Source organism: Gouania willdenowi, chromosome 7 (genome assembly GCF_900634775.1).
Source record: "Gouania willdenowi chromosome 7, fGouWil2.1, whole genome shotgun sequence".
Classification (NCBI taxonomy): domain Eukaryota; kingdom Metazoa; phylum Chordata; class Actinopteri; order Blenniiformes; family Gobiesocidae; genus Gouania; species Gouania willdenowi.
In genome coordinates this window covers 14,260,708-14,283,765 of record NC_041050.1, presented here as the reverse complement: position 1 = coordinate 14,283,765, position 23,058 = coordinate 14,260,708, and the positions used below count along the sequence as shown (strand labels likewise).

General features: G+C 36.4%; 2 protein-coding genes across 2 annotated transcripts in view; one reads left to right on the top strand and one right to left on the bottom strand.

Moving 5' to 3' along the window:
* Positions 1-23,058, top strand: part of LOC114467603 (DNA topoisomerase 1) — a 703,770-nt gene that overhangs the window by 590,531 nt on the left and 90,181 nt on the right. The gene's annotated exons all lie outside the window — the stretch shown is intronic.
* On the bottom strand, positions 3,934-7,048 carry snai1b (snail family zinc finger 1b). The gene is made up of 4 exons (XM_028452222.1): positions 7,019-7,048; positions 6,703-6,907; positions 5,542-6,075; positions 3,934-4,587 (listed from the first exon to the last, which is right to left on the bottom strand). The coding sequence occupies exons 1-4, from the start codon at positions 7,046-7,048 to the stop codon at positions 4,409-4,411; spliced, it is 948 nt and encodes a 315-aa protein (XP_028308023.1). The 3' UTR covers positions 3,934-4,408.

Sequence of the window (23,058 nt, the reverse complement as noted above, 5' to 3'; positions counted from 1 at the left end):
CACAAAAACTACAGAGGTGTATATTTGTGAGCTTTGAAAGTCTGTGCCAGTTATTTTTAAGAAATATAAAAGTTTCGTAACGATGAATTCACCCATTTCTATTAAAATAACAGTGAGAAATTTGCCTCACGGTTAATGTCAAAGTCATTGATCTTGATATTATTGAGGAAGCTGTTGAAGAAAAAAAGGGAAAAAAAGTGCTGTTGGAAAAATAATGTAATGCTTTCATTTGATTTTAAATTACACAATTACATATTTACTCTAAGTATTGCATTTTCAATTCAAAGGAAGAACAGATTCTTAAATACAAATGAATGATTTAAAATTTTATTATTCACAGTACGCACAGGAGACAGAGCGGACGGTGGTTTTGTATGTCTATCACTGATGGCTCAGGAATGTCAAATTAGTCACAGGTTGCATGTGTGACGCTACGAACATTAAGATGCTTAAAGGTCCCAATATGATATTACACACAGAGAGAAGCTTGATAAAGAAGAAAGGTGACAGGTTCAGTGATCTCATTGCCTCAAAGCTAGAGAGTGATCAGCTGCCCTCCCACACACCACACCAGTAAGCAGAAAAATGCCCCCCCAGCCAAGGAGTCGAGTTCAGTTTCAAACACACAATTAAATACGTGAGTGCGAGTGGCAGCGACTGCGAGTTTACACTTCAAGATTTTTGATGTTCTAATTTGACATCAGCTCATTCTTCCGCCAGTATTTCATATCGATATCGTTGTGATTGCTGAGTGAACACTGACTAACTGATTGAATGCCCTTCTCGACTTGTTTCCTAAATGTGTGAATGTGTGGTGTGTAAATGACTCTCATCCTCCTTCCATCCATCCATACATCCTGAACAGGGAGCCAAGAAGCTAACGCAGTAGCTAAGGCAGGGCACACCAGGTCACCAGTCCCTTAGAAAGCTGTGGGTGACTGGACAAAATCCCAGAATGAACAAAAACGAGTCTCATGTATAAATGTGAAATGATGACTTTTTTTTTTTTTTTTTTACAAAAAATGTATAGCCCTACATACATTTAATAAAAAAAATTGTACTGGGATTTTCTCAACTTTTATATTGAGTGGTTTTGTCACCTGCAATTCTGACCGTCAGTATTTTGTCATTGATTCAGGACTAGAGACACGCAGAGACAGAACCAAAGACATCACCGCTTATTATGATTTAGAGCCTTGTTACCCAAAGTGGGGTACGCAAATTGTCATCTGGGGTATGTGAAAAAAAATCAAAATAGCATGACAACATTTAAAACTAGAATATAAATAGACCAGCGGTCAGGAGCCTCTGTGCATTGCCAGGAATTACACATTGGCCTCTGTAAGCTACATTGCTTCGCGCTAGCCAAATGTACTGATGCCCTTTGCCACCACGTACTTGTGTGAAAGTGGATTTTCAGCTTTGACAAACATAAAAACTAAATACAGAACAAGACTTTACGTGGAGAATGTTTTAAGACTCAGACTCTCTCAAATTCAGCCAAGCATTGCAGAGACGTGTCATGTGCATCACCCTTCTTATTAAAAGTTGGAGTGAGTTGTATTTCAGGCTGATGAATATGTTATATTACTGCTATATGTTCAACCAACAAATGTTTGGTAGGTTTCTTTTTCCAAAATAAAAAAGATTACTTTCTCACTGAAAATGCCAGTAAGCTAATTAATTAAATAAAGCGAACAAGTAATATTTCTGAATGTTTTCTTTTGTGTTTACAGATTATTATGATCCCCCGCCACAAAGTGGAAGGGGATGTAGGTTTGGGCTCCATCTGTCCGTGAGTCCGTCCATCCGTTTAAGATAGGATAACCAAATTTGGTATGTGGCTTCAGGGTATCAATACTTGATGGAGTTTGAAAATGAGAAGTGCTCAATTATTTTTTCCGGAGTTATTGCCCTTGTTCTGTTTTTCTTTACTCTGGGTGAGTTTGCGTGTTTTGACCTACCACTGTTGCCGTAGTAGTCGGAAGTCGCCATCTTGAAAGGCCGTGGCCTACTGGTCTCTACTGACAAAATTCTTGTATATTTGGCTTGAAAAATCATATGCTTGTGAGTATGTTTAAGTGTACTGATTAACTGATAACACTCCTGTTTGTGAAAGTTAAGCATAAACGGTGTGTTATATAAATCACTGCAGATCGCAGGTAAATGTTAGCATGAGCATATTAATGGGTTTTCCCATAGACGTTAGCATGAAGCTAGCTGACTTTTTGTATTTGTGGTATTTTTTATCCCTCGCCAAAGTGTGGAAGGGGGATATAGGTTTGAGCTCCGTTCGTCCGTCCGTCCGTTCGAGTTAAAGGGGACAGCTTTTCTGAGAAACTGTTTAAGATAAAATAACCAAATTCAGTGTGTGACTTCAGGATATCAATACCTTGATGGAGTTTGAAAATGAGAAGCGCACATTAATTTTTTCCATTGTTATTACCCTTGTTTTTTTTGGCGGGGGATGTTGATGACTATGTCTTCTTGTTTATTTATATATTATTTTTAAACAGGATAGGTATCATTCAGGGACAAATTTCACTGTAGAGCTACATTGTATATGACATTACATTATTATGTTTTTAAGGGTACATGGCTTCAGGTTAAATGTCTGAAAGGGTACAGGACTGTGAAAAGTTTGGGAAACACTGATTTAGAGGTTTCCATAAAACCTAGTTCCCATATTTAAACAGATGTACTACTAGACACATATGGAAAGACAACACATCTATTCCTAAATATCCACTTGAAACTTGTCAATTAAAATTTGTAAATGAGTAATTTGTTGAGTTGCTGTCAGCAGAAAGCTAATATATATGGATTGTGTGTTTTTCTAGTGCATTGGACCTTTGTATATGAAGCATGTCCACATTTTGTTGTGGATTATCGTGGGAAAGTGCACAAATTATGTTGTACGTCAGCGACATAAAACTTGGTTATGTACCATTTAGACAATCCAGTGAACCACACATGTTTTTGATTGGTGTCAATTTTTGCAAACCCTGTAGAACCTCAACGAGAACATGCAAATTCTACACAGAACTCACACAATCTTCTTGGCTAAATGTAGTTACGCTAATCACAATTTATCTGAGCAGTAATTAAAAAGTCTCCACCAAATGGCGTTCCTTTATTTTGTAGGTGTGCGTCCGTGCACAGTGCGTGTCATCTTTCGGGTGCTGTTTACATTGGGCGCACTAAGTCATGCAATCTGATCTCAAGCTCTTTGAGTGTCTCCTCAACACCCGCCCTTCCTCATTCACACCACAAACACATGTGCATGCATTCACCTCTCAACACTAAGAGCTATTGGAGGAAACACTTTGTTACCTCACTAAGACATTCTGGCGTCAGTGTGTGGGTCAGGAGGGCAGTGGGGTTTAGAGACATGCTGCTCCCATCTGTGCACTGACATGTTCCCACACACAATTCTCAGTGTCACTATTCCCCAACCAGTAAATCAATGTCAAACCAGCACTGTGATACACTACTGAGGCTAATTCCCGTATTTGTTCAAATCTTGCATTACATCTTCTTTGCTCTACTTTACCTGCACTAACACTGTGCACTCCTCCTGTTGCCGTGCACTTGCACTACGTGTGTGCACGTGCAGTAACAAGCCGGGCAGGTGCGTGCAGGTGTCCCTCCAATCACTCAGCATTGCACAAACCTATTGCCGACAATCCTAAAACAATGGACAGCTTCTCCTTATTCAGAAATCTGTCATGTCACTTCTAGTAAACAAGCAGCATGTGAAAAGGACAAATGTGAAAAGAAAGCAGATTTGCTCAAAAACAATGTATTTATTTTCATATTGCAAAAGTACAGCCTCTGCAGGCGGATAAAAAATGTCTCTCAAAACTGTAGGTTAAAACTTATCCAAAAAAAAAAAAAAAACATGTTGTATATAAACAGGGTGTTCTGCTCTTTTGGTCAAGCTCAAGTGGTCGCTTCATTCAGTTTTGGGAAAGTGTCTGTAGTGGGATGAGAAGACGGTCCGGGTCGTATCACCTGCCGCCGAGGTCACAGCTAACGCGTCTCTCAGCGCCCAGCCTCCACAGTGCACCATACACAGGCAGCTGTCTCAACACTCACACTTGCTCATATGCACACACACATGTCATGTATGTATAGTACAGTGAGGAATGACACACAGACACACACACACACACACCCAAGCTGCAGCTGCTGCAAGGCCAGTCCCGGACCGGCCGGCACCAGCACAGAGTTCTCCGGGAATTCACTGCATGTCCTGCTGACCTCCAATCACACGCAGTGGACAGGATGCATCCAAACTGTGCACCATAAAACAGTCCCATTCCAAAAGTCGTGACAATAAGGCACATGAATGCAAAACGGTATTTGCAGCAGCTTCATCGGTCGAATCCAGCAGAATGCGACTCTGTTAAGAAGAACAGCTCCCAGAGGTGTAGTGTTTGTTCAGCAGGGACATGCGGCTGAAGGTGCGTGAGCAGGAGCTGCACTGGTACTTCTTCACTTCTGAGTGCGTCTGCATGTGAGCGCGTAGGTTGGAGCGGTCGGCGAAGGCTCGGCTGCAGTGCTGACATGCAAATGGCCGCTCACCTGTGGTCAGAGGGAAAGGAGAGCACTGTGAGTGGTGGCCAAAACACACATTAACAGGTCAATGGTCATTGTTTTTCAAATGATCAACAGACAAAAAAGAGGAGGAGGCATGCCATCTATGCCTAAAGCTGATTGGCTGCGACATGCAGGACTACTGTGGAGCTGTGATTAGATTGTCACTAGCTGAGGAACAACATTTACTCTCACACAATCAAGGTGTGATAGAAGATCAATGAGATGGTGAAGATTGTAGAAGCGTGGGACTAGGCCTGGCTGGGCAATATATCCAGAGTCAAGATATATAACAAGAATTATGTTTTGGCGATATAGAAAACTACAATATTGCCTATACCGATACATCTTCCTTTCATAGCTTGTTTTTTTAAAATACAACACTCCTTTTTGGTGAGGCTGCTTCCACTACTTCTGGGAACAGCGTAAAAAGCACATTTTGATGGATTTCTGAGTGCGTCTTAAACGTGCCACACTACAGAACTCACTCACACATGCTGTCCCTTATTGGAGATTAAGCCAAAACTGGCACATATTGTGCAGCTGAATGTCTTAGGAAGATTTCGAGAGACCAACTTTTGATGGAATATATGAATTCAGTAAGACATGACACTGCTTTAAATGTGAGTTGTGCTGGTTTATGTGGCAAAATAATTGACTGTGTTCGCTGTGATGGTTGTGTCTTAGAATAGTTTATATGGTTAAAAATTTAAGATTCTAAGCTTTCAAACAGTATACGATACTTGTGATATGTGGTTGTATTTGAGAAGCATTTAATCCGTGAATGAGTGAGGATGATGGACGTTAACTATTGTTAATTATTGACTTTATTAAGTTAAAAATATCAAGATTTTTATTGTATATCGCCATTGAGATAAAAAAAATATCTAGATATGAGTTTGGATGCAAATCACCCCACAATCATTGAACGCTATGATTTACCTGTATGTGTGCGGATGTGCCCTCTGAGCAGCCACGGTCTGGAGAAGGCCTTTCCACAGGTGGGACACACACACGGCAGAGTGTGTGAGCGGATGTGCATCTTCAGCGCTCCCAGGCTGGTGTACTCCTTGGTGCAGTGTTTACAGTGGAAGACTGGGCGAGCTGAGGCGTCTCCAGGTTGGGAAGGCTCCTGGTGGTGGTGGTGGGACAACTGGTGGTTGGCCAGTGCTGAAGGGCTGCAGTAGCTCTTGGTGCAGTGCAAACAGTGGTAAACAGACGGGGTGGTGGTGGGGCTGGGAGGGTCAGAGGAGCGTCCGCCGTCCTCCTCGTCTTCAGCACTGCTGCTGGAGGGAGAGTGGCTGAGGTCCATGGGGGCCAGCAGCGATGGAGGCAGGGGGACTGGGATGGTGATGACTGGGGACAGTGGTGCAGGAGGCAGGTACAGGCTACTGATGAGCAGGACAGGGGGCCGCTGGCTCAGTGCAGAGCTTTGTTTGAGGAGCTCAGCCTCTGGAGGGATTTCTGGGGCCAAAGCTGAAAAACAAACACAAGTTTATCAATCATTACAAATCTGAGCTTTTGCAGTGTGATGATAATTTCACATATTACAGAATCAAATAGAGCAGAGATCTATTAGAGCGGGGCCCACAAAAATGTGGTTGTCTGATCCAAGGGCCACATTATCAACATTTATTTTAGCATTTAGAATAATGACCAATCTGAGGAGTATTAGTAAAGTTAAAAACAAAAGAATTTGTCTTTGTGTATTTTGAGTTTTTTTTTTTTTAACCTTTCATGTGGTTTTTGTGTTGTCAATAGTGCAGATTTTTGTTGTTTTGCGTGTTTTTCGAGTCATTGTGTGTGTCCTTTTGCATATGTTGTTGACATTTTTCTGTCCTTTCCTGAATGTTGCGTTACGCTGGGCTCCATATAACTTCCAACTTCCCTGAATTACAATTTTGTTTTGGGGGCCACACAAAATTCAACCGAGAGCCTCATGTGCCACCAGTTGCCTATGCCTGAAATAGAGGTTTGACTTTTTACATGATAGTTTATATCCACACAGATTGGCATTAGAGTGGCAAACACAACATCCAACAAGTCTGAACTAAAAGAAGCCAAAAGGCAGTAAGGGAATGAATGTAAGGAGGAGTGTCTGACCTGCTCTGTGTATGTGCAGCTGCTGTTTCCTCCATGACTTCTTGTTGAAACAATAGTTCTTGACCAGAAATGAGCGAGGCATGATGATGAAGATGATGCAGATGATGATGAATAGTCCTGGATTCTCCGAGGATTCCCACTGGATCCCAGCAGCAGATTGCAGAAGCGTGCTGGTGGTGCTGGTGGTGCTGGTTCTCTGCTGTGGCTGGAGGAGTCAGTGTCAGTGAAGGAGCCACAGTTTCCTCCCCTTATATCCATGAGGGAGGTCAGATCTCCACCCCTCCCTCCACCCACCCACCCCCCTCCCTGATCACACCTCTGTGAATGACGGCGCCGTCGTTCCCATTCATTCACCTTTAAGTGGCCACTTCTCCACACGCACGGATCGAAAATGAGTCGTTCACGCCTTTAACGACTCACACACACAGACTCAGAGCTTTGTCCTCTCTGGACTCTGTCACGATGTGTAAATGAATGAGTCTGTATAGAACGGGGGGGGGGGGGGGGGAAGGAAAACTGGATCAATAGAGGAAATTAAAATGACTTACAAGTTGTTGTTTTAAAAAATAAAAAAAAAATCAGGAGCGTCCTCTGTCGGCATGTCGCAGATAAAGTGCATTAAAGTGAAACCATAAATATCAAGAACTAATATTTCACATTAAAAGAATAAGTAAGCAATGCAATGTTTAATCGAAAATACATTTAGTTATTGAATAATGCAAAAATAATTAATGAAAAACTGATCAAGAAGACGAAAATTTAAATTAATCCAACTACGAGGTTTACAGCAGCCCATATCTGTTTCTTTAGAATTAATAATTTAATTTAGAATTATAATTAATTTATATCCATTTACTTATTATACTGTTATTTTATATTGCGTTTTGTTTAAATTGTTTGTCATAGTGTATGTGCTTCATATATGATCCGTTGTCACTTTGTACAGCACTTTGTACCCCTCTTCCTGGGTTTTTAAAGTGATTTATGAATAAAGTTAGATTGGATTTATTGTTTTAAAAAGAAATAACAAATTGAGATTATTACAAAAGAAACGTAAATTTGTTTTATATAGGGTAAAACATTTTTTTTTTTTTTTTTTGTTGGTCTATACATTTTGTATTAAAATCTATTGCTTAATAATTTAAAAGTGTATTTGAAAATGTAAGATGACAATTAACGTAGATTTTAAATTTTCATTTAATTTCTATTACAAAAATTCAAGTGAAATAAAATAAATACATTTTAAATATAAAAGGAAAACTGAACTGAGGGGAGACATGTTGGAAAAGTATTTATTATTTTTTGTGTTGTATTTTTATTTTTATTTTCATTTTAAGTGATTTATTTTAGTTTGTCTTTCTATTTTGGTATTGTTCAAAAACAAATACAAATATATATATATATATATGTGTGTGTGTGTGTGTACAAGGAAAACTATAATTCGGTTGCATGCCTAAATGTTAATTTTAATCTTTTCTACATTTTTTAACTTTTTACTTTTAAACGAGTATAAACAGGACACTTTTTTATTTAAAGTCGGATTTTTTTTCCCTCCCCACAAAAACATTGCAAAGTTAATCCAACAATTGTAATATTTGTGTTTTAATGGATAAAAAAATACTGCACAATTTGAGTGATTTATATTGTATTCATCACTTCAGGACTATATTCGTTCACTTGTTCACTTAAATTCCCACACAGTTCGTTTTGTGGTTATTATGAGCCCCCCTTTTTTTGTCCATTCCCTACCAATGAGAGCCATATTGTGTATAGGCTGTTGTGTGTTGTGCTGGTTTAGCTGGAGGCCTTTGAGTGAAGCAGAGACATACATTAATGTGGAGACAAACGCTCAGTTCATCTCTGTGGGGAATAACGGGCTGTGAATGAAAGAGCTGCTGTTTTCTGCATTGACTCACAGCGTGATGTGAAGCAGGGAAATTAACACTGACACACTGATTGAATTGTCTGAGCCAAGGTGACAAGAAATGTAAATGAATGACTTTTTAACCTGCTTTTTTTCTCTCCCTGCACCCCTTTAACTCCTAATACAGGTGGCTTTCATTTCTTTATTTATTTGGTGTAAATTAAGAAAATGTACACATTATATTTCACAAAATGTATGCATAAAATAATCTATTGTGTCAATTCACAAATTCACCCAATATTCTAACATTTCTGCAAACCTTACAGCGTATTGAGCAAACATCTGCACAACTTTTGCAAGTGTTGTAATATGCAAAAGAGAAATAATTACAAAAATAATGAAAATATCCTGTGCAATTTCATATTCTTACAATTGGCTTCCAATGAGCAAAGACGAGAAAGACATTTACTACAGATGTTTATAAAGTGCATTCATTGTAATGAGAATTATTTGAAACAATCAAATGATTTAAATGCTTGAAAAATTGCAACTAAAATAATACATTCGATGAAAAGGATCCATTTTTATTTCATCATTTTTTAAATGTTGATCATTCCTCTGATGGTGTTTTCGATTTTATTGTTCAAAATTTGCTTACTGAGAAAAAAAAAAAGCGGAATAGAAAATGTTTTTGAAATTAATTCATTTTGTGCATTATTGTCCATACATTTTTAAATGGAGGTTGAACAGAACTGAATTAAACTCTAACCATTATAGAATCTGTAGTACTTTAACTTAAAACTAATCAGTTAAAATAATATGCAAAGATGTGTTATTTTTTCCTATGTATTAAAATTTGAGGTGGGACGCGATTCAAAAAAATGATCTAATTATTGAGAGACTTTGTAATTAATTAATCTTGATTCATCTAAATTTTTCGATAACAATATTTCACACGAGATCGCACCATTTTATAATTTAAATGGATTTTATGACTGAATCAATGACAACAAAAATGCACTTAAACAGCAAAATAGTGTTTATTATCTTCATCAGGGTGCTAACATAATGTGCAATATGAATAAGGAATATTATGATTGCATTGTTCACAAGGTACAAACTTAAATTTAAGTAAGCTATATTCATGCTTTGTAAAACAAAATCATTTCTGTGTATTAAAATAAAAAAAAATACAGTACAGAACATTCCAGAGAAGTGGAAACAGTGCAAAATAGTTAAAATAACTGTGGCATGAAATAATTCATTTTGTTTAAAATTGTCTTTCTACATAGCAGTTCATAAGTTGGCTCCTTGGGTCAGACAACGCTATCGGTAGCACCGCCTCTAGCTCCACCCACATCCTTTACCACAGAGAGTGGGCGACTGTCCACTTCAATCATTTATCCACTGACTTTGTTCATTTGTCAGTAATGGAATTAGTCATTTTGGCTCTGTCTGTCGTGTTTTCGGGTGTGGATTGGTGACACTGTCTGCTCAGACTAGTGTAGCATCAGAAGGACCTTTGTCCGTGCTAGCTGCTACATGTTTAGCATTAAGGTGGAAAAGCTCCACTTTTTTGAACACAACTGGGCTTTTGTTTTCCATCTGCTGTTATTGTTTAAACACCAACAAAACAAAGGAACTACTTCTTCTCTTGTTGTCCCGTTTCTTGCGTTGTTGTCTGTGCGTCAGTTTTATGAATTTACCGCCAACTTGTGCAATGAGAAAGATTCCGCACTGTTTGGAGTGAAAGAAAAAAGATTAACTGCGTTAAATCTTTTTGTTGCGTTGTTTTTCAGTAATTAATTAATCACAATTAATGTGATACATTCCCAGCACTAATTAAACATCATATAAATTGCTGGTTTAACCCAGTGTTTCTCAAACAGGGGTCAGTGTACCCCACCTAGGGCCTAGGGGTACGCGATGGCATCACAGGGAGAGAAAGAGAATGACAGAGAGAAAGCGAAAAATTTACAAATTAAATCAGTAAAAATATGGGGTTTTATAATATTTATTTTTAGTTAAAAATCAAATTCATAATAATGATGAAAATGAAAATGATCTTGATTAGAACATGAACTGAAAATGCAAAGGTCAGTCTTGGTCCTACACCAGATGGGAGATGCCCAGAACTTATAAAAACTATAGAAATAAATATTTTCATGAGGCACTAAATACTGTTTATTTCACTTATTTACTATGAGATTCTTTAAAAAGTGTTTTATCACTCATTTATTTCATTATTATGCTCTAAAAGTGTTCCAAGCAAAATGTTGTGGTTTGGACAAAGGGGGTACTTGGGCCAAAAAAACCACTGTTTTAACCTATAGAATGAATGAAGTTGAAACAACTTGTACATGCTTCAAGATTGTTGATGATGATCCCAAACGTAAAAGTCTGTGTTGAGATAAATGTTGTCAATGTTCAATTAATTCAATGAACTTACATCCTTCAAATAGATGCTACTTACGTTCAACGCAGCAGACGAACTCCTGTTTGCAAGTTAAATCGACCTAAATTGACATTTTGTGTATACACCTATTGAGTTCAATCCCGGCAGTGAAAAGCCTAGCAGTGACATAATGCAGTGAATTCAGGTGATTAACTCTATGGGTCTGTGGTGGGACAACGTGCACCTGTCCGGAGGCGCCATTGTCACGGCGTGCCCAAAAGTTCACACGTCGTTGGAGTGCTTGTTGAGGCCGACGCCGAGCAGACTGGAGGGTCAGGAGGGCAGCGCGGCAGTAAAAACAAAGAGCAAATAGCAGAGACACACAAGAAAGTCATCTAAAGGTCTCAGAGAAATAAGACAAGAAACAGACATTTTTCCCTACATGTGAAAGTTGTGCCGTTGTGTGAAATCTGACGCACAAACATGTCAATCTTGAATTCATGCATCTTAAATGTAGGATTCCTCCACCTGACGCGCACACACACGGGTGAAAATCCAGCTGATCACACACACTTGAGTCATTTGTCTGCTTAGTCCTGAACGGAGACATTTTGTGTTGCATTGTTCAATTTTGACCTCATGACTCCCGTGTCCTGCTTTTGGTGAACAGATGTTTTCACTCCTGTTTGTTTCCAGCGTAAAGCAACAGACACAACATCACAAGAGGCCATTCCTCATTCAGAAGCTGCATTTTATTTACAATATATTATTTATAATCATTTAGCCTGCTAGATATTTAATGGATACGTTTAGGTATGAAGTATGATTCAATACATGTCATTCAAGTTGATTTACATCACCTATTGAGCATTTATTGGGAGATTTGTATAGGTGATAGCGGTTTTGTAGCATTTGGTGCAACTCATTTAAAAAAAAAAGGAAAATATCATGTTTGAACATTGTTTTTCTTGTCAACAAGTTTTAATGCATTATTTTATAATAAATGTGTCACTTTGGCTCAGAATACCTGAAAGCCCTGGATTAATGTCCCCACTACAGTACATAATAAAAGAGAAATTGGTAAATATTTTAGGCAGTGGCTATCCATACGTTTGCCGTATCAATATATCAACATTCAATCCGTACGCAGCGCCCCTATTTGCCCAGTTTAGGTCACTTGATCGGTCAGTCATTGGTCAGTTTAGGTGGCGTGACGAAGATTAAACCTAACCCTAAACTTAACCCTAAAAATTGTTGCGATATTGGGTTATAACCTAACCCTAACCGTAACCCTAAAACGCTAAGTACTTGTACTTTGGTAACTGTACCAATAGCAGCCCGGGTTGTCCACACGGCAAATAGACACTTTCCACATTTTATACTAAAACTGTGCAAACTTTTTCATCTTAAGTGTAAACACCACAACTTGCTTTCACATTTTTGGTCCATCTTTAAAGATGTGAAGAAAAACACCTGTCGCTACACTTTCACTGGACGAATAATTTTGATTTGTCTGTAGGTGGCATGCTGCGGGGAGCTTGAGATGTTTAGTTGTTCAAACTTAACCAATAGTTTATCTAAAAAAAACATTTTTATTAATTCATTTACACGCCTCTTCCTGCAGTGCTCATGTATTTATTTGTTTGTTTCCAGCTAGGACAAAAAAAACAAAAACAAAAACTCGAGAGTACAAGGAAACCACAACAGAGAAAACAAACAAAAATGTTCAAAACAATATATGCTATCCATATAACACTAATAATTGCAATAATATGTTTTGCTTGAAAAGGAGTGGAAAAAAGAAAGACTTATTGAATCCCACTCCCATTACTTAATTGTACAATTTCATTGTATTGCTTCCTGTCCTGGTCTGTTTGAACTTCTACAAATATACAAACAAATACTAAACAACATAGGAAAACTGAATAAACGAATAATCTGTAAGGTTTACAAGAATACAATACAAAATACCAACAATGGTAATACATTGACAGATACCAGTAGGATATAAACAAGACTAGCCATAGATGGAATAGGCCTATAAATTGGATTAAGCCCCATCCTCACTGTACTGCGACCAGACCATATGCTTGTGAAGTGACTTAAAACTTTGAATACTTTGGCATTGCTGTTGATGTGAATCCAGACTGTTCCATAATTTCATCCCACATACAGACAGACAAAAACTATTCCTGGTGCTTCCAACCTTTGGTATTAGGACATTTCCAAAAAACCTCTAGTACCATAGTTTTACCAATGTTTTACCTCCACTTTTTTTAATTGTCCCTTTAAAACTCAAAAATGGCCAATGTAAATTTGCTACAGTTTAAATAACTTAGAATAACTCTAGTAGAAATGTGAGGTAAAGTGAATGGTTTGGGTTTAGCTCCTACTGTGGTCAAATCTTTCCCTCTAGTTCGGTGGTTTCCCAAACTTTATTGCCCCATGTTCCCCTAGCGCCTTTATTTCTTATCACAAGTACCCCTTAGTTCATGTTATACGTTATTTATTTGCATCTGCAGGCTCGTTTTAACTCTTTCGTCTTTCTTGTATTTTGTCCAACATTAAGCTGCAATTTAGGCCTTTTTGATCATTTGTTGCTGAAGTTTTTCATGTTTTGGAATTTGAATTTTACCTTTTCGTGCATTTTAAAGAGCTGTGCCACAAGCTATTATTGATAGATGACAAAAAAAAAAGAAAGAAAATAATCTATAATGTTAAAAAAAAACAAAAAAAACTGACAAATGTTTGTGTGTACGTCCTGATAGGAGTTAAAACACCCCTAGGGGTACTTTAACTTTACCCCAGTTTGGGAACCACTGCTCTAGTTCATCTTTTTCACAAGCCTGATTAAAGGTAAACACCTTCTGTTGTGCAAGGTGCTAAAGTTCAAGTTTTACATTTTAAAACCTTCTTTGTATCCATGACTTGATCAACCAGGTGCATTGTTACCATCCCTCCTATCTAGTAGCCATCCATTACCACCTGAGTGCATTTACATTATTCTACTACAGTGGCTCTGACGCACAACAATAGCTGAGAAAAGGCAGGTACGATCGTCTTTAGGAAGGTGTTTGGAAGGATGGAGTCGATCTCCTGTTGTGCTGATTCAATATGAATCAAACAGAAAAGTATGTAAGGAAAGGGACACTAATCACCTGCTGATACATTGAAGACTGGGAATGCACTGTTTAAGATATGAATTAGTCTTTCATCCCACTGTACCACCCTGTGTTTGTTAGTATATGCAGATTAAAGAGTTTTCTCACTTCAATTCAACCAGGAGGAGATAAGTTTATCTTCAAGGAATGCAGAGCTTCTTAAGACTCATCATCCACATGTTCTGTGAAAAGTCAAATTCATTTAGGCTGACTGATGGTGAGCAAACCTGCTTCTATCACACAGATAGATAACACACACACAGTGTGTTACATAGTTTAAATAAGAGCTGCTCCAACAAATAAATATTACAAATCATCCAGAGTTAGGTAAATGTGGACCATTTTCACATTTTCACTTAAAAACAAATCCGACACAGAGCTGCAGTACAAACTGAATTAAGGTTTAGCAACTGATTTAATTGTTGTTCAAATATAGTTGTCTTTTTAAATGTATTTATTTATTTTCTTGATGTAAATTAGACATGGGCACGCGCTGCCCTGGTTTTATTTTTTGTGACCCTCAAACAAACACGGAAAAGGACTCCAAAACACACAAAAATGACAACAGAGACACACAAAACGACATAAAGATACACGAGTACAAGAAAATACAAAAGTATAACAATAATACACAAAATGACTCCAACAACATACAAGGGCTTGGAAATTTTACAAAATGACAACAAAAATACAGAAAATGACTTAAAAAAAAATAGGGCAACAAAAAACAGAAAAAGGACTCCTCAAACATACAAAGACGGCATAAAAAATACACAAAATGATTCCGAAAACATGAAAAAGGACAGTAAAAAATAAACAACAACAAAAATACAGAAAATATTATTCTTTAAAACGTACAACTAGGTTCTGCTGGAGATTGCTTCATAAAAAATAGAGGGAGTTTTTTCTTCCCACTGTTGCTAAATGCTTGTTCGTGTGGATCATGTTGGGTTCTTTCTTTCTTACTGTGGACTTTATTTTTTTTGTCAAGCGCTTTGAGATGACTTTGTTGTAATTTGCGCTATATAAATAAGGTTGAATTGAATTGAAATTGAAAAATGTAATACAATAGGACAACAAAAATACAGAAATTGATCACAAAAACATACCAAACGATGTCAAAAATACAGGTAATGACTCCAAATAACAGACAAAAACTACATACGACATACAAAGACAACAAAAACCTGTCATCTTTACTGCATACAGTATGTGTTCTGATCGGTCTTTATTGACATAAATTCTGATCGTGTATCCCTAGGATCAGCCCCCATTGTGACAAATCTCTGATACAAGTCATCTGAGAGCTCCAGTGTATTGGTGCTATCATCAAATCAATACAACCAGGTCCAATAAAAGCCAGAGACTATTCTGTGAGACATCCCCAGATATGAGGAAGGTCAGAGAGCCAACATGTCCCACTCAAGCGGTTTCCTCATGGGGGTGGGGGGGGGGGGGATTTTTTTTCCTGTTTTTTCCTCTGACAATGGGTTTGTTTATAATGATTGGGGAGTGAACACTTTCTTTTGCTACGCACACATGAAGAGTTAACACCTTAGGAAACAAGTAAAATATCACATTTGTTTTAAATGAATTGGTATTTCAAGTTAGCCCTTTTTAAAAAAGGGATAAAAACATTTATAATGGGAAAGAAAGATGAACATATTCACAGGAAACCTTGTTTTTTCTACTGTGTACGGTTTAATTTGGTCTCTCGTCCTAGTTTATTTACACCTCTTTATCACATCTGCATCCATCAACACCATCCAATAACACGGTTACAATTGTTCATCACTGCATTGATGTACAGCTCTCCAAACAAACACATGACAATCTACCTACATGAGTGACAAACCAACACACTAATACCTCTCTGATGGACAACTCTTCTCTAGGACATTCAAGTTGATTAAATGTCTGAATTTGATCTTTTTAGTATTTGTAAAAACAAACCCCACCTCCCACACTGGTAGAGACGTGATCTGACACAGACACGAGCAGAGGTGCATTTTTTTTTTTGCTCTGCTGTGTTTGTATCTGTTCTCCAGCCTTATCTGGACAGTGGACAGACACCACCATGGAACTCCCTTTGATGTAATATATGGTGCCATTAAAGGTCAAAACATGGTCAGCTGCTTGTTTTCTGACAATAAGCAAGTCATGAGAAAGCATCTGATGTGGACGCAAGAGATTTGAACAATCATGTGATGGTTTTGTTTGTGCTTACTCGTCGACAGTGTGTTTGTTGTCTTTGTGTCAAAATTTTAACATTGTTAAACGTTATAAAAGATTTTGATTGTTTATTTGAAAAGCTCCCTGAAAATGTGTCCCATGTCCAAGTTAAAAAACTGTTTCCATTAGACAAATGGGTGATGTACTGGTTAGTGGGAGACCTTGCATTTTCATTTTTGCATGTTCTCTACTTGCTTGATGGTGGCTTCTGTCTACATACAGGTTTCCCACAGATCCTTAAAAATTAAATTTTATGATTTTTAACATTATGTCTTTCAATGTATAATTTACCACAACATTGCGCAACACGAAGGTGGAACCAACTACAAAACAGTGACGTGGTTGCAGCGGGACTCTGTGCAGATGCGCGTCATGCTTTGTAGCAACTTTCAACAACATGGGGAAATGTAAATTTAACAAAAAATTTTCTAAATTTTTATATTTATTTTTATTTTTGGTATTTTATTGTTTATCTCTGGCTATTTTCATAGTCATCTTGTGTGTTTTTGGAGTGATTTTGATGATTTTAATCTGTTTTATTCATGTATTTTACTGTCATTTTGTGTGTTTACTCTGGGGGCCGCCAGTTGCACATCTCCAATAGACACTGGAATAAATGTATGCTAACCCTATGTAATTTTCTTTTTACTGTGAAGTTGGTCTTAAATTTAATTTCAAATGGTAATAAAAAGTCTTAAAAAGTCTTGAATTTAATTTGACTAAAGCTGTGGGAACCCTGTCCATATTGAATAAGAACGAGAGCTCTCAGAGAGCGCAAACATCAGCCAAGCGCCAAATATCCTCATTGCCAGATATATGTTATCGGGATCATTGATCCTGATCATGGTACCATTATCTCTCACACTTTAAAAGCTTGGAAGAACTTCATATTCCCATTAATAACCAAACAATAGCTGGAAATGTATGCCTGCTTACTAATGGTTTTGTAAAATTTTGATTAGATGCGTAATCTGGATCTAATCAGAATTTAATTCATCCTTCCCACCTTTTTTTTTTTAAAAGAAAAATCTTTGGCTTAATTCTGCTAACAGACAGACAAACAAACAAAAATACAATTATTTATTCCAATTAATAAGGATACAGTAGGTCCAAATGTATCTCGTCTCTAAGAATCTTGATGAAATGCGAATTCCGGATACGATCTAGATCAAACTTAGTGAAGCAATTAAGGAACAAACCACAAATAAAAAAGTAGAAATTCATCAAGATTGGTCATTACCAACCGAGATATGAATCTTTTAAATTTCACCAATAATGTGATATGATTTATCGATATTTGAAAGAATCAGTTTATTGATTCAGATCCCCTCCAAGAATTAATGGAATCTTCCGTTGAGTAGACGTAATCCTGTTAACAGATAAATAAATATAATGAAAGGTATAATAAATGACTAACAACTAATCTGGTGTATGATGCATCAGCGTTGAAAAAATTAAAAAATAAGTATGAAAATCATTAAATGCAATCTAGCATCACATTATTCCATCTGTTTCCAGGAGAAAGGTGCTCATCTGATACATCCTCTTCTTAATATCCAGACTGGTAGGTTTACATTAACCAATAATTCAAACCACTTCACACCTGACACAGGTAAACACTGACTTAACAGTTGTTAATGTGGTTGATCTTTAACTCTCCCCTTAGAAGAAAGAATCAGGAATATACAGTAACAAAGATAAACATTGCAATAGAAATCTCAACGGCAGCAATTACAAGAAAGGAAAAAACAATCTTAATCCATAACCATTGGTTTAATGGTGACCCTAAATGCAAAGAAGAGTTTTCAAAATGTGAAAATCTTAACACTTTATTCACTATTGTGTCTTCTTATCTCCAAACAAAGGAGCCAGTCTGGGACCAAGCAGCTCTTAATGTAATCACAGAGGAGGCCAGATTTCATCAGGTTGTCCTTAGTTGTCTGACAAATTTATCTCGTGAAGTAAAGTTCATCGACAACAGTAGACGATCTATGTGTCGATTTCATCTGTCCAACAGCGTTAGATATTAAAAGAAAATTATTTTTTTCATTCTTGTGCCAATTTATATATATTTAGCTTTAGTCGTCGTCAACTGTTAGAATTAATTTTGTAATATTTTTCAAAAATAATCATTCAACTACTGGTATGCCTTAGATTTCCAAACATAAAACATAAATGCCTTAACCCTGTAAACCCTGAATCATTAAATAATTGACAGTTCCAATGTTTTGAAACTGGAGCCGTCATTGGTGCCTATGAACAACTAAAAATAAATAAATAAATAAATATAAATTTCCATTTATGTTTTAATTTGTATCATATGTGATACATCCGATCTCAATTCTTGAATATTGTTTTTTTTTTTTTCTGTTTACCAACAAAAACACAATAAATAGCCAGCACACCAACATATTGGTCATTCTATACATACATAAGAACATGTTTTAGTGCTATTTTCATGCAACAATGAGATATCCACCAAGTCAATAACATTTCACTTATTTTTCCTCATTTTGTGGATCACAAACTTCTCATTTTGCACTCTGCATTTCTCACAGTGCACATGGGAAAAGTGGCCTGCACAGTGCTTACATCTCTGTCTGTTTCCCATGTTGGTTACCAAATTATAAAACTTAAACATTAATTTAGTTTACGTAAAGAAAACGTAAATGCATGAAATACAAAAAAAATGACAATTGACTGATTTAGAAATACATAGCCATTCATAGACCTACTGTATCAAATCTGATTTTCAACACGATTTTACTAAACTATATAAATAAACTAATATGTATCACACTGCATCAACCCATTAACTCTTCCTATTGATGTTTCAGTTAAAAAAAAAATGTTTTTTCTGTTCAAAATTGGAAAAGTTCTTCCTCTAAAACCACTTGTGCATCTTTCCTCATAAATGAGTTGCTGGAAAGGCCTCAGCTGAATAAATACTGCCACATGGTGGATTATCCTTGTATTTTATTTATATAATCCTATACATTGGGATTTAAAAATAATAATAAATCACACTCATTATGTAGAGTTCCAAAATTAACAAATCAAATATGATACGTTTGGCATTATAGGGTTAAATGTCTTCTTTACACTGTCTTACCCCTTCTTCAAAATTATCCATTAACTTATTTCATTCTAGTCTTTAATTGCATTTTATATACTTTTTTACTAAACAGTAGTGACACCCACTGGTTATATGTGGACCTGCACTTAAAATCCTCTATTACTATTTTTGACCACAAGAGGGCGACAAATCATAATAGTTAACGTCTTTTTTTATATACTTTATTTATGAAAGGTTCAAGGGCATTTTACACATTAACAGTCATGTTTACAGACATTAGGGGAAAAAAAACCATAATAAAATAAGATGTCTCCAACATTACTTAAAACACTTTTATCTCAATATACCCCTTTCCCCTAATTTAAGGAGTGTAGTGCATGTAATAGACAAATAGATACAGAGACAATTCAGCAACAAATCCCTTTCCAAAATATCTTACGCTCAATCTGACCACAGCTGGGTAAACCTTTCTGTTTGTAATCGGAGGGAGAATGTGATTTTTTCCATGATATTAATGTCATTAACAATTACATTTTGGGGGAGTCCGAATGCAGCCAGTGTCTGGTTATGGTCGTTAATTTACCTGCTGATATCAGAATGTTAAATATATACAGTACTTGTTGAAATGCCCTGAATAGAAGTCCACTTTTCCAAAGAATAATGTTGAAAATTGAAAGGTATCTTCGTATTAAATATGCTCTCTATCTTTTAGTGAAGAAGTGACCAAAAATGTTTAGTTGGTGTGCATTCCCAAAAAATGCATCCTGACTCCTACACTGATCTCCAAAATTTTGAGTCTGTCCCTGAAACTGAGAATTTCCAAGCAAATTCTCCCCATGTGAGTGAGGGGCGGATTCACTAAAGGTTTAGTGGTATTAAAACATGTACAAACGTCACTCCACGCGCTAATAAGGGGTACAAAGCCCAGGGAGTGCGCTGTCGCTGCGCTTTCCAATGCGCGTTTTCTCCTAATGAATATGCATAGTAGGCGGATCTCGCAGGGGGAGCAAAATAATGGGAGGAGGAAATGCAAATACATTTATGCAGGGGGAGCAATGCGATTCATGAAATCTGGAACTGTTTGCGGTGATAGTTTTAGTACAAGAAAATAGTATGACTGAAAAGTAGGTGCAAACACACACGCAGAGATCATTGCTCCAGTAAATGTGAACAGAAAACACAGCAGAGATGGAAAAAGGCTCCAGTTACAAACATTTCTCCACTGCGGGATGAATAAAGAATATCTATCTATCTATCTGCTGTAATTCATCCATTTTTTTTCTAGTTTCCTCTATTAACACCTCCAATTCTGCTGCTTCACATTTTTATTTTTGCTTCCGCGCTCTCATGTTCAACACAACACGTACAAAATGCGTTTTAATAAGGGCGGCCTACACCAGTTCTGCACGTGCACTAATCATTGCTGCCATCTTAATAAATTCTGCGCAGCAGGTGAGGAAACAGCAAAGAACCCAGCTAAGCTAATAGTTAATTTCTTAAAACAAACTCTTTTCTAGTTAGTGCAGTTTTGTTGAACATTTAAAGCTTTCCATTTTGTCAATGAAATTTTTATAACATTTTATTTGATTACAAAATTAAATCACACTAGAAATATTTATTTTAGAATTAGTATTACTATTATTATTTTTAACATTTCTGTCAAAAAAAGCAACTTTAATTGTACCATCAACTAAACCCAGATAGCAATAATAATCGGTATGTGGACAGAAGCAACAAAAGCAAAGGGAGAGAACATGCAAACTGTGCCCCAGGTGTCAATCATTGAACAGAATGATAATTTAAATTAGCCCAGACATCAGCAGGCATTTTGCTGGTCAACAAATTCATCTTAATACAATTTACTACACAGTACAATGTGCTGTTTGTATGCTTAGGATAGAAAATGTCTGTGATCTGATGAAACTACGTGTTTCATTATTCAGGGGGAATTACACCCAACCAGCTTCCTCCTTGGCTTTTATGAAAAGAATGTTGTTACTTATTTTACAGTTATGATGATCTTGTAGACAATAAAGTTTTTGTTTGATCTAATATCATGTCATTCTGGTTTTTCAAGCATAAAGTGCATGTTTGGTTCATTCATTTTCAGGTTTCTGTACTTATCATGATGATGATCAACTAGAAAACATGGACCGTGTACCCTGTTTTTTTAGTTTAGTTTAGTTTTTCTTCTTCTTTTGTAAAAATAAAGCTGCTTCTATTTTCTTTATTTTCTTCTTTTTTTCATGCTTACTTTATGCAACATATACCGGTGGATGAAACTTTAGAGGTTTCCCAACCTTTTTTGGGTTGTGACCCCATTTTGATATCACAAATGTCCGGCGACACACTTCATTTTTGATCATGTTTATTAGAGTATGTTACAAATACAGAGTAGACAGGATTAGTGCACAAAGTGACAAGTGCATTTTATTTTAACTAGATTTTAAAAAGTTTTAAGTACAGGATACAGTACTTTGATATTTATTGTGTGTGATGTGTTTTTAAAAAAATATAATAATTAAAAAAAACGTAGAAATAGAATTTTAATCTGTTTTTACCTCCATTTTTTGTTTTGTTTTTTACAATGACTAGACATTTCAGGCGACCCTAGTTGGGGTCCCAACCCCAAGGTTGAAAAACTCTGCTTTAGACAGTGATTCATGTTTCTCCTCATAACTCACTTGCAGGAACACAGGCCCAACGCTACAGTGCATGTCATGACACAATTTTAGTAAATAGTTGAAAGACATTTTTGGGTCATAATGTGCTGACAACAGTATGTGGGGTTAGGCAGTTACAGATTCCTGAAGAGTAGGTATAGGTACATGCTACAGTTGTGACCTTTGTGTCACTTACATAGTTTATCAACCAGGCAACAGATGTCAGTAAACTCACTACAAACAGAACACACTGATATACAGTTTGTCACATGTTTAGTGTCATTCATTTTATTTGAGATGCACCTTCATCTCAAATATTTCCACTGCACTTCAGGTTTGTCCGGTAGTCTGACTTGAAACTGCTATGCACAATCAACTTTTGTGTGTTCACACATCTTTAACGCCTAGTCAGAGATACAGAACATATGCAAACTATATATGTTTTTTGTATGTTGAAAAACAACATGTATTTTTTAACAGATGTATTCTTCAATTCATTTTTCATGAATTCTCCAAAGTTTGAGAACCACTGCACTTTACATGTAGAAATGGCACCAGTCAATATAGTCTTCATGAATCTACAAAATAAAACTACTGTATTTCTAAAGAGAAATTGTGTTTTTGAGGTCTGTCATTATTATTATTATTATTATTATTATTATTATTATTATTATTATTATTATTATTATTATTATTATTATTATCATTATTATTATTATTATTATTATTATTATTATTATTATTATTATTATCAAAGCACCTCCCAAAATCAAAGTCCATCCATCCATTTTCTGGACCGCAAATGTATTACATATTTTCTGTTAGAATTAACTATTTAAAACTGAAACACAAGTTATCCATCAGGCGACATGAGTGGAAAAAAAATATATTGTATATAGTTTTTTTTTTTCATTATAGTTCTCATATTATTTATCTTATTTCTTTGTTTTTATTTTATTAATTTT

Excerpts from the sequence above, each read along its gene's own strand:
- snai1b (XM_028452222.1), bottom strand. The coding sequence starts at position 7,048 with ATGGGAACGACGGCGCCGTCATTCACAGAG. Across the intron at positions 6,908-7,018 it reads CGGCGCCGTCATTCACAGAG|CCACAGCAGAGAACCAGCAC; the intron begins GTGTGATCAGGG and ends TGACTCCTCCAG. Across the intron at positions 6,076-6,702 it reads GCTGCACATACACAGAGCAG|CTTTGGCCCCAGAAATCCCT; the intron begins GTCAGACACTCC and ends TTTGTTTTTCAG.